Here is a 12496-nt window from a genome sequence, read left to right as displayed (position 1 = left end):
AGAGAAAGAGAGACGCGGGACGGGCGCCGCCATGCTGCCTTGCTTGTTGCTTTTTTTTTCTTTCTCTCTTTTTCGGAGCGACTGTGGCCGACGCGCATGAAGCCACTAGCGCCATCTAGTGGCGCGCTGCGCCTACTCAGCTATTCTCCGGTGCGCGGGCGGGGCGAACGCGCTGCGCGGTAATGGCGGCAGATACGAACTTACGGAGGTAAACATCGCCTCGTCTCGACATCGTTGGTTTCAGGGAACAAAGCAACGGAAATGTTACGATTATTTGGCACGGAAAACGCCGTCCAGACTGCAAAATTTTGATCGTTATATCCGATATGTGGTGAATAACCTATCGTTATAAATGTTTTTTTCCCCATAGACCTAATGCATAAAATGACACTCTCATGTCGACCCATCGTTATAACCGATATATCATATGTGGTATCGTTATAAGTGGACTGCACTGTATCGGACGACGTGGTGTTGGCCTGCCTTGACATATAGTTCCGTGTCACTCAGGGAAAACCTGGCTAACTCGAGGAATTTGAAAATGTCTACTTGGTAGACACCCTGACTTTAAATAAATATATTGCGGGTCTTCCTTTATTCCAAATTGCATTCTTAGCCTACTTTAGCTACTTTGGGTCCTTCTGGCCTCTTTATGCGGCTTGTCAATTAAAAAAGACATCATTTAGAATTTCTCCTGTGCTGGGTGGAATCGAACCCGCACCCACTGGGGGAGTCAAAGGAAGGAGGCTCTGTGGGCCTGGGCCCTCCCTAAGAATTTCAGCGCTTAAATGCTCACAGTACTAAGCATGCAGCAGGCCCCCCCGCCATGGAGGCTGCCTTGAATCCGCCACTGCTCACACCATATGGGTTCCTCAAGCACATCAGCCTGATGCTTTAGTGCTACACCAAAAATGCTGTAGACAGTGAGGGATTAAGTCTTAGCTTTAGCACGCACTGGCCCTCCACACATCTAGAAGGCCATGAAAAAAAAGGAGGGGAGCTTTGCCAACGTGCTGCTAGATGGTGCGATGTGTCCATAGGGAATCACGAGAGGGGAGCCAGGCTATATTACAAGATGTGCTTCGGTTATCGTGATACAGGGAGTCACTACATTGCTTGAATGCTAATCACATTAATGTTGACAGTCATTGTTAGACGGGTGCTGCCAGAATTTTTTTTGTATTTGCAGCCTGGTGAGAGAGTTGATACCTTTAGGCTTTAAATGTTGTTGTTATAGTATTTTGCATATATTTTTTTTTCTCCCTTGTTTATGCTGAAATTCTTCGTAGTGTACTTTTACTTGACTTAGTGGAATTCTAGCAGAATCTGACGGTAGGCTTTGCAGAAAAGTAGGTCTCTAGATGGCAGTAAGGCCTAGTTGTTAAGTAACAAGGGCAACAAAGGTAAATCATGCAGATGGCACACAGGAGTGATATCGTTGTAAAAATATGTATCCAGCAACTAAAGGTTGTATGGTGCAATCTTCTATACAGTCATATATGGGGCTTGCTGGAGAGTTACAGCTGTTCTAGCACATTACACATAATTAACATTATTATTGTGGTATCATGTTTGTAATACACATTGTTAGTTCATTTTATATTATAACATTATATACTACTTATATTGTGTGTTGTAAGAAGTCTGCTGTGTGGGATATTATCTTGCAAATATGGTAACCATTATTTTAAAACACCATAGCATCTGTACTTTATATCTGAAGCTGAGATGTACCAGCGCACCCAGCTGGCAAGCAGTAGAATTTTATTTCAACCTGGTAGTGCATCAACAGGTCATTAACTTACTAATGTTTTTCTGTTTTGTCTGCTATTATATTGTACATGTCATGTAGACACCTTGTTTCCATAGCACAGAGTGCATTAATGTATTCGCCTTGACTGATCTCTTGATGTGGTCTTTCTGGTGCTCTAGACAAGTACTTCACAGCAACAGTCTGTTTTCTCGGCTTCAACCTTTTTGCCATGCTTGGCAATATTCTTCCTATCTGGGTTCGTTGGGTAAGTTTATTCATTTGCCTTCTTGGTTTTGCATACACCCAGTAGTTGTAATTCATACGAGCACTTTTAACATTTCTCTTTAAAAGGCAATTCAGCATCGTCCTGTGCTTCTTTCTCCCATAAAGCCAGGCACGCCAAATGGTGGCGAAGCTCAGGCAAGCTAGTAACTAAATGCCCAGTACTAACTGATAAACGCACTACTTTAAAAGCTGATGCAAGGACAGACACTGTTCATTGCAGTTTTTCATATGGAAATTTTCTCTCCGTGTAATAGAATGGGAGATTTGTAGCATGCCATAAAATGTCTTCATGCAATGTACAAGAAAATTGCCGGCATATTGTGAACGAACGCAAAGTAAAAAACCACTGTTATGCAGTGTGCATTTCTTAAGTTCCACTTATGCAAGCACATGAATTTCGTGGGCACAGCATTGTGATGTACTTTAGTGTGGGATAGCCTTCTCTACAGTAATAGACTCATATGCCTCAGGCACTGAGGAGAAGTTCGTAAGGAAACCTCATGGTCAAAGGGTTAAAGCATGATGACACAAAAGTCGCATTAAAATCCTTTGAAATTTGGAACTGTTCAGGAAATCGAGAATTGGGAAATCTGGCTTGTGGAGGCAGTAGAGAATCGTGAAGGTTGGCACATAGGGTTCAGTGCTCAAGAGTACATTCGGAAAATTGTTGCATCTTTTTAAGAGCTCAACATCTGAGGAGACGCCTCTTTCTGTCAACAGCCTGGCCCACGTTTTCTGTGGGTCGCCGTAGTTGCGCGGCTGGTGTTCCTGCCACTGTTCCTGCTCTGCAACTACCTACCTGAGACACGCGTGCTGCCAGTCTGGGTATCCAGTGATTGGGGATTCGTAGCAGCCATGATCGTCTTTGCCTGGTCAAGTGGATACCTGAGCAGCTTGGCCATGATGTACGCACCTCGGGCAGTAGCCAGTCCAGAGCATGCGCCCATTGCTGGCATGATGGCAGCGTTATTCTTGGTCCTCGGACTTTTTGTGGGAGGAAATGCGGCATTTTTGGCACCTCGTATTGCTAAAGGAACCTGGTTCTAAAATGCTTCACATTGTTCTTGAGAGGAACTCATGCTTTTGAGGCAGTGTGAGCTTACAAACTAAATTAACAGGTGAAAAATGATGGCACGTACAACCTTTATACGTTAGTGCTCGTGATTTTCTACATTTAGACACTGCTTTTGTTATAAATTTCTTTGGTCAAGGTCCTTTTGGACAGCTTGACAAGTGCTCAGGTGCTGACAGGTTGATCTTTACAATGTTTTTTTTTTTTAAGTATGGAACTGAATACCAAGGGCAAAGTTCATGCTCACTTCTAGGATACTTGGCCACTGCCCATGTGTAGTGTTATGATATTGGGACTAGAGAAATTTCAGCTGCCATTTTTTATGGGCACGATAGTCCTAAATTTTTTTTTGGAAGATACTTTTGGCAACCAGCCTACAAGTGTTCAACTGTTAGCAGATTGGTAATTATAGTTGCCGTTGACAACACTGACTAACGAGAATGCAATTTATCATTGTTACTGTACAATGTGAGTAATGTTTGACATTTCGGTTACCATGGTTCATACAGGAGATTAACTGCAACATTAGTTGCTGGTGCTCATGATCTTGTAGTACAGCTAGCCACATGCCCAAGGTTTGTCATAGCTACGGTTTTTTAATAAAAAAGAAATGCTTGCATGCAATTATGATATATATTTGTTGCAGGCATTATCACTAAGGCTAGAAGCAGAAACCATGTGTGAATCTCGGGAACTTATTGCAAGTGTGAGCATAGCCAGAAAATGGTACTTTTGGTAATGAGCCACTTAATTTTTATAGATTGTGTGAGTGGGAAATCTTGCACAGGTTTATTTCATATAAAAGCTATTTTCATGGACACGCATTAATAAAGTGTATAGAGCAGTGCAGCATTGTGTAGCTTGACCTTATTTTAGTCTTCTGGCTCTTGATATAATTGTTTGCTAGTATCAGTATTCACAGTTAACAGTGAATACACTGTTGCATTGCCACAGTGCATTTTGGTAAATCTTTTATACACTCCGTGGAAATTCCACTAGACGGTTTGAGTGCATTTTCTTTGCATCATTGGTGAGAAAACGTAGCTGTCTAATTGATTAGATTTGATACCTCTCTCATGGTCTTGCTCCTTGCTCCGAATTAAACATCTTAAGTTCGCATGAAACATGGAAACCAAAGAAAACATGCAATAGCAAAATAACATGCATACCTGATTTGCTGTTGTCACAGCAGCTGCATTTTCTCTTGGACTGCTTGCTGATGGAAGCATGAATTTCCTTTATTCCTGTGCTCATAATGATTGTGCTATCCACTGATGGCCTGTGCTATATTCAGGTGCAGAAATAAAAGGAACCGTGACATAGACTGCAAGTTAGCCTTTTGGTCAGAAACTGCAATACTTGGCATCATAGTGCACGTTAGTGTTGGTAAACAAAACCTGGCACATTTGGCCTGCACCAAAAGATGCATAAAATAAAGTACAAAGTAGAAGTGCAGGTTTATGCGAGTTTTGCTTTCAGACATGTCTTTAGGGTAGGACACTCTGTATTGCCGTGAAGCCCCACCTGAAAGCTGAAATTTCCGTATAAACGTGTATTGTACTGCCAGGAAACTGGGCACCCCACTTCAGTCTGACGCTGTAATGAAAGCGGTCATCAGTGAGCACAGACAGAACAAGATTATTTCTGGGGCTCTGCCTCATGCTGAGAGTGGTTCCGAGTTTGTAATTATTATATTATTATTATAATTATTATAGCCTGCTAGCTCAGGCCGACCTCTCTGTTTTCCATGAAATTCTCTCTCTGATTATTATAGATATATTTGCTTTGTCTTCTAGAGCTTGTGCAGATTTCCCTAATCTTCAGAGGTTGTATTTTGCAGTGCAGGTTATTCACAGGGATGAGCTGTATGAAGGAAAATGTGGCACTTGCTAACTACTGGAAGTTGCAACAGCACACCGCTCCAGATTACTTTGTTCACCAGTGGCTGTTCTGAGAGTTCTGTTTTTCATGAAATCATTGCTTATTAGTAACATGTTGCAAGGAACCACGGGGGTGCATTTGCACTTCAGTATAAGAGCAATTACCTGCAATTAGCATCTATATTTTTGGTACTGTCATTAACTATAGATGGCTTTCATTGACAAATCTGTTGCATTGTCTTGTCAGTTGCATATTGCTACAGCAAAGCTGAAAGCTGCATTGACTGAAGCACCAATGTGCATACAATGTGTTTGTCATGTATACATACAGGCATAATATTAGCAGAGCTGCTATGCAGGAAAACACATCTTTTTCTGTTTTGTCTTGTAGGATTGGCAATTGTAAGTAATAATTCTTTTATGTACATGGCAGAAACAGATATATATTCACTTTTTATATATGTATATATATATAATTGCTAGGGCTGTGTTGATGAAACATTTGACAAAAGCCAGCCTTGGATGCGTTTATGCATGCTCAGGGTAAATCCATTTGCAAAACACATTTATCTCAGGAGAACAAGAAAAAACAGATTGATGAAACTTCCATTTGACAACTATGTTGTAAACTTCACGTTTTTGGTTGTTTTGTTAGGGAAGCTGTTGTGTGGGGGGCCTGTTGACAAAGAGCACGTGGTGTATGTCAAGTGGGACCGATTTGGCATACTTTTAAAGTAGTTTGCATAGCAGGTTATTTGGAAGATTCCATTAATTGATTTTAGCTCATCAAGGTTGCAGCATATTACTCTTTAACTGCTGTACAGACTTTGAATGTTCTAGCTGATCATCCAAAGAAGAGCTCTGCTGGAGCATTCTGGAGAAGCGCAACTTTTAGTTGACTTACTTCATTGCTCATTCAAGTGTACTTGTGGAGGCCTTTCCCCTTTACGACATGTTGAGATTCCTGATGTCTTGATCTTGTAAAAAATGAACTTGTATTCACCTGTGGGCTGTTGGGAAGTTTTTGTAGATGTTTGATGTACTCTCATCTTGTATGTGCAGTTTGCCCTGTATGTTTGATGTCTCCATCAGTCTATTTTTTATCTGATGCATTTGGAGACCTGTTAGCATATGTTTATGGTGTCCTTTGTGCATCTTTTGTGTGCTACTGTCAGCGTCAAAAGGCATGGGGACGGTCAGAGTAAACATTTCAGTCACATAGCTGTGTCAGCTTTTTTTTTTCCTCCCTTTAAATTCAAGTGATCTCCTGAAGCTTCATTGTATGGGTATGTGCAAAGCATAGTGTTCTTTATAGCTCAATTTTTTTTCTGTTGGGGGTTTTTTTACTAATACAGCTGTTGTTTATTTTTACTGTAAGACACATTATTCACTTGTCATTTTTTTACGTATGTCACTATCAAAAAAGGCTTCTGGACTGCTCTCATATAGTAGGTCAGGGCTGTAGTGCAGATCAAATAATTTCAAGTCATGTCTCCCATGGTCAGATGTAAACTAAGCAAACTGTCCATGAAGACTAACCAGTGTGTTCGTATTTGGTGTTGTGTTCGAAGTAGTTACAGCTGCCTACTTTTCTATGACCTTCAACATTAGAGGTATGCATTAATTAGAAACCATTCGTAAGGCAGTTTGACTAGTCATCAGGGTCACTACTGCAGTAATTGCTGACAATGCTACCTCATTGAGGCAACTTGACATTGTACATTACTCTGCTGTTATTGGGCTTAGCCCATTGTGTTGAACATGTGTAGCTTGATTTGCTACATGCACATGTTTAAAGCCATACCACTGTGCAGTTCTTCTAGTGAACAACGTTAGAAGAATGAATGGTGACAGCAAGCATTAGGATATGGTCCAAAAAAGTAAATAAAACAGATAGTTATTGCAGTGTGCTGCTGTATTTGAAAGAAGCTAGGATAGCAACTTCTTCTTTGTTAATGGTTGGTTTTATTATTCCTGGGTAGCAATGGCATATTGCATAGTTGCACAAGCAGCAGTAATTCTTTAAGTTTACCCTCGTGTATTCTTACAACTGCTCTTTTTAAATGGCTACGTAGACTCATGTAATAGCTAAGCTTTCTTTCTCTTTTATATCTGTTGATTTTTTTTGACAAATTTGCAAAAATAAGGGGTGTATACACCCACACAAACATTACTGTAGCTGGATATTTCTTTACAGAAGTTATGTTCTTCACACAAAGATGCTACCCACATATACAGGAATAAATTATTTGGCTTATACTTTATAGACACTGAGAATGCTGATGTGCATAGCACTAGCAAGTACAAACCATGTCAATATATAGCAATGGTCCTGCATTGAAACTTCAAAACGTGGTTAGTTGTTTCCTGTCATAGGAAGGTGGCAGTTCTCACCTGCTATGGTTATTGAAGTGTGGTGTATAGATGGGTAGGATCCTACAAGCATGGCTATTACTTGAGCCTTTGTGGTATCTGCTGCTGGGAAATGGTGCCTTGTGATGTTTTGTGACCCGACGAATATCTGATGTTGCTAAATATACAATAAATGAACCTTTGGGTTCAGAAAACTGAAACTGAAGGAATAAATTAAATAGAAGACTTGTATTTGCTGGTTTGCGTTTATGGGGTAGTCAGTTGTCTTACTGTGCGTTGTGAGAACCTTGCTTTAAAGGCAATCGCTAATTTAAATGTCTTTGACGAGCTTTGACCAATGTGCTTCAGTGAAACCTCCTTTTTAGGTGAGTTCGCTTAAAATGGCTATGAAAGGCATCTAAGCAGGAAAAAAAGAAAACGCACACAAAAGAAGGACATTGAGGACAAATGCTCATTGTAGTCACCTTTTTTTTTTTCTTTTTTTCTTGTGTTTGTTTGACACCCGGATTCCTTTTTTGAATGCACAGGCTGCTTTTATTAGCCTCTATAGCAGGGTGGGAAAATCTAATGTGATATGGTTGAAGTTTAAACGACTTATCAGTGATTTGAACTAATGTGATATGATGTGTCACATAAAATTCTTAGCTTTGTGTAGCAGAAAGACAACAGTTACATTACGTACTGCCAGTCATTTACCTAGGTGTAGTGGCCTTGAATTCATAGTTGTTGTGTCTAAGACGCTTTGTACATGATCTGTCTGCAGTTCAACAGTGTTGCAAGAAGCTGTAATTGAATGTGTGGCTTTGATGAAGGGATTCCGGTGAGTAATGTTTTCTACCGATTGTTGTCAAGTTCTAGCCATTGGGGTCATTTGAGTGCCAGGATATTATTCTTATATATGGTGAAATTCTAGGATAGGCAAGGTTTCACGACTGATGGCAGCAGCCTCCCACTTTTCAGAGTGCACGCACCAACGTTAAGAGGGCCTTCCAAGTGCATACTCTTATTTATTATGTGTACTGAGAGTACCAAGCTTCATACGGCCATGTTGAAGTTTCATAGTAGCAATTTCTTTTTTGCATGTGTTCGGTATTTGATACCTGGATCTAATGATTGCGTTTTCTTTTTTTTTTTTGTGCATTAAAATCTCTTTAGATGTGTGTCAGGAAAGACAAGTTCACCACTTGCACTTCATGGTACTTGTTTGCTTTGTTGTGCCAGTGTTTCTGCGCAGGATTACGAGCTTCTAAGGTTTAAAAAAATTAAAATTTTAAAAATAAAAAAAATTGATAGGTACATGAATTAATTGGTGAAGCAATGTGTATAGTGTAGTGCAAACAGAGCATGCAGGATGACAAAGGAAAAAAGATGTGAAGGTACTAATTACAAACTGTTTCTTATATGCTATCGATTGTACTTTTATTTCTTTCTCCTATGCAGAGTTATATAATCAGCCACATGCAATAAACCATCACTTGCTAGTAGCGCTCTGCTCTCATTTCTTGTTGCATGCTCTATTTTCACTGTACTGTATATTTGGAAACATTATTCATGAGGCTTCCCTGATGCAGGTAGGTATTACAGGTTATGCAAAAGCTTTTAACCTGTTAAAAAGTGTTGCATGAACTATTTCTTTCTTTGCGTTTTCACATTGCCGTGACTGTTTGGTAATGTAATGTACCTTGTGGTTGGCACTGCCTCTTTTAAACATGTAAGTTGCATTTGAAAACTCTTTTGGAAACTCTCATTTCATGCACATGTTTCACATGGAGAAACATGAAGAATGTTTCTAAAAAAGTGTTGCGCATATTTTATAAATAAAACCCACTTGTGCACTGGGAAACTAAGGATGTCTGTCTGCCTGTCCAAATGCCTGTTTGTTTATTCATACAGAACTATTAATACAGGGTGGTTGTCTCAGAGGACAGTGACAAGAAATGGAATGCCTGACTATGTGCCAGCTACATAATCTCACTTGGGATGTAGTTTTCGGTGTCGTAAGCTTCACATATCAATATATGACTATGTGGTAGAATGGGTACAGTTTTTGCAGGATTGTGCATGAATAATAAAATGTAACAGAAAAGCAGATTGATAAACAATACTGTCGAAGCAACAAAAGGTACACTTGAATAACAAATTATTCTAAGATATAAGGGAATTGATTTCCATTCATTGTTAAACGTAGTTGTACAGAAAAGCACACTGACGAGTCATTATGTGTAAGAATTGTATCTGAAGTACATGTTTCTCTTTTTAAAAACCTTTTCCATTCAGTTTTTTTTAATCGTGGTTCTAGTGACAAAGTGGTCATTTATAAAGTTAGATGTGCGTGTCGTCTTCTGTATGTTTAACTTGTGCATTTTTTTTTCAAGAATTTTTCATTCTTATGCTGTAGGCGTTTTCTCAACAATGTCTGCAAAATTGTTTCTGTGTGTGATTTGTTCATATATAAGCAACGCAAAATTTTAAGATAATTTTTATTGCTAATAATTTGTTTCTAAAAAAGGAGGGCAGCATGTGTTTGACCCGTTTCCCTTACCATGACACCTAGCACTTATTTGTTTTGTAACATGTGAATACCATATGTTTTGTTGTAGTTAACTGTTCAGCAATTCCTGAAACATGACACAAATTTATGGGCCATTACACATTCTATCATAATTCCCAATAAATAATTTCATTCATGTAACTAATATCATCAGTTAGTAGAGAGAAAATCGCACCTTTCAGCGGCAAGCTTTCTAGCCATTTGTTTGTTTGGTGTTAAAAAAAAGAAGAAACTTGTTTGTTGATGTATTAATCTTTTCCTAGCATGTAAGTGGTGTGTTTCTGATATCGTATATATATAGTCGTGTAACGTGCACAATATCACTACACTGGGAAGCAGATGGGGCGTCAGGTGCGATCTCTTAGGTCACGGGAGTCGCGGCACGAAGCACTCGGTATGGGCCTGTGTAACGAGACAGCAGACCATAGAAGCACCAAAGAACCAGACGGGAAGTGCACGTCTCGGTGTCGCTGGTCGTACAAATGCCTTTGACTGTCTTGGGATTTCAGAAGGCGGTCACAGGCAATTTTCCTCACGTGGGCACAGCACAGCATATTCACTGGTCAGTGCCGCGTAAACAGGGAGGGTTGTGTCGAGGGGCAGCGCTGGTTCTCGGCAGAACAGAAGGAAAAATGGGGAATAACTGGCTGTTTCGTGACGCGAGAAATTATAAGCAAATGTGACAAACGGTAGAGTGAGGTCCCAGTCAGTGTGGTCTGAAGGAACATATTTCGCGAGCATGTCTGTGAGAGTGCGGTTGAAACGCTCCGTGTCGCCATTTGTTTGTGTATGGTATGACATAGATAGCTTGTGCCTCATGGCACAGGACTGCAGGATGTCCGCGATAACTTTTGATAGGAATGTCCGGCCACGGTCAGTGAGAAGTTGTTGCGGAGCTCCATGTAACAAAATCGCGTCGCATAGAAGAAAATTGGTAACATCTGTGGCGCAGCTTGTAGGAAGTGCTCGGGTGATGGCGTAGCACGTGGCGTAATCCTGGCCACCGCGATCCACCTGTTCCCAGAGGTATAAAAGAGTAAAAGGGCCAAGTAAGTCCAAACCAACCCAAAAGAATGGTTTCGCGGGAATGTCGAGTGGTTGAAGGTATCCAGCAGGGAGCGTCGATGATGTCTTGCATCGCTGGCGTTTCTCACACGCAGCTACATATTTACGAACAAAGCGAGCAAGCCCTGGCGAAAAGAAGCGTCGGTGGATCCGGTCATAGGTACGTGATACACCAAGGTGACCGGCAGTGGGGAGGTTGTGAAGTTCGTGAAGAACAGCCAAGCGAAGGTGTTTAGGGATCACAAGTACTAATCCAGGCCCGTCGGGGTGAACATTGTGGAGGTAGAGTACGTCATCTTGAAGTGTGAATAAGCGGAGGGAACTGTCGGCGAGTGACGATTTTAGGTGGTCAATGATGACATGTAAGGACTGGTCATGGCGCTTTTCGTCGGCGACATGGAGTGGTGGAAAAATAGAGAACACAGGCGTTGGTGTCAGTATCAGACGTAGAGGTTGAGTCTTCGACTGGGTAGCGAGAGAGGCAATCTTCGTCCTGGTGTTGGCATCCCGACTTGTAAGTCACTGTGTAGAGATTTTGTAGTCGGAGGGCCCAATGACCGAGGTGGCCAGTAGGATCCTTGAGCGATGAAAGCCAACAGAGCGCATTATGGTCTGTGATTGCTGAGAAGGGCTTGCCATATAAATATGGGCGGAACTTTGAAACAGCCCAGACGAGAGCAAGACATTCGCGCTCAGTAATGGAATAGTTGCGCTCTGCAGTTGTCAGGAGCCAGCTATCGTAGGCTATAACGTGGTCGTGTCCGTGTTGGTGTTGCGATAAGATGGCGCCGATCCTATAACCACTGGCAAGTGGGCCAAGTCCGGTAGATTGGCGAGAATCGTGATAAGGCATGATAATACGGCAGCCTGAAGGGAAACCCACGTCAAAGGCACGCCTTTCTTCAGAAGTGCAGTGAGTGGTCGAGCGATTGCTGCGAAATCTTTCACGAACCGTCGGAAATAACAGAGCCCCACAAATCTCCGGGAGTCTTTGACAGACTGAGGTACAGAAAAAGCCATTACCGCTTTAACCTTCTCCGGGTCGGGTTGTACTCCGGAAGCATCGACAAGATGGCCTAGCACTGTAATCTGTCGGCACCCAAAGTGGCTCTTCTATGAGTTTAATTGAAGCCCAGTCTTGCGGAAGACGTCAAGGATAACTGCGACGCGCTCAAGGTGCGTCTCAAATGTAGGAGAGAATATAAGGACGTCGTCGAGGTAACAAAGGCAAGTGGACGATTTGAAACCTTGAAGCAGAGAGTCGATCATCTGTTCGAACGTGACGGAGGCATTGCATAAACTGAATGGTATAACCTTGAATTGGTAGAGGCCATCTGGAGTGACGAAAGCGGTCTTTTCTTGGTCTTGCTCATCGACGGAAATCTGCCAATAACCATATCGAAGGTTGATGGACAAAGAGTATTTGGCACCGTGAAGACAAGAGCCTTGTCGATTCGTGGTAAAGGGTAAATGTCCTTTATTAGTTCGGTTTAGGTGATGGTAATCAATGCAGAAAT

At 41.4% G+C, this 12496-nt stretch overlaps 1 protein-coding gene across 4 annotated transcripts in view; it reads left to right on the top strand.

Annotated features, from left to right (window-relative positions):
• Positions 1–12496, top strand: part of Ent2 (Equilibrative nucleoside transporter 2) — a 110342-nt gene that overhangs the window by 60572 nt on the left and 37274 nt on the right. For 2 of the 4 annotated variants that reach the window (XM_050186457.3, XM_055075469.2), the window contains exons 12-13: positions 1933–2018; positions 2759–2943. In XM_050186457.3, the coding sequence (XP_050042414.2) occupies positions 1933–2018; positions 2759–2943 (271 nt within the window). Of the gene's footprint in view, positions 1–1932; positions 2019–2758; positions 9207–12496 lie in introns of those variants that run through there. The other 2 variants (XM_055075471.2, XM_050186456.3) reach the window with 2 other exon arrangements.

This window comes from Dermacentor andersoni, chromosome 11 (assembly GCF_023375885.2).
Source record: "Dermacentor andersoni chromosome 11, qqDerAnde1_hic_scaffold, whole genome shotgun sequence".
NCBI classification, from domain to species: domain Eukaryota; kingdom Metazoa; phylum Arthropoda; class Arachnida; order Ixodida; family Ixodidae; genus Dermacentor; species Dermacentor andersoni.
This window is presented reverse-complemented; position numbering and strand designations above follow the sequence as displayed.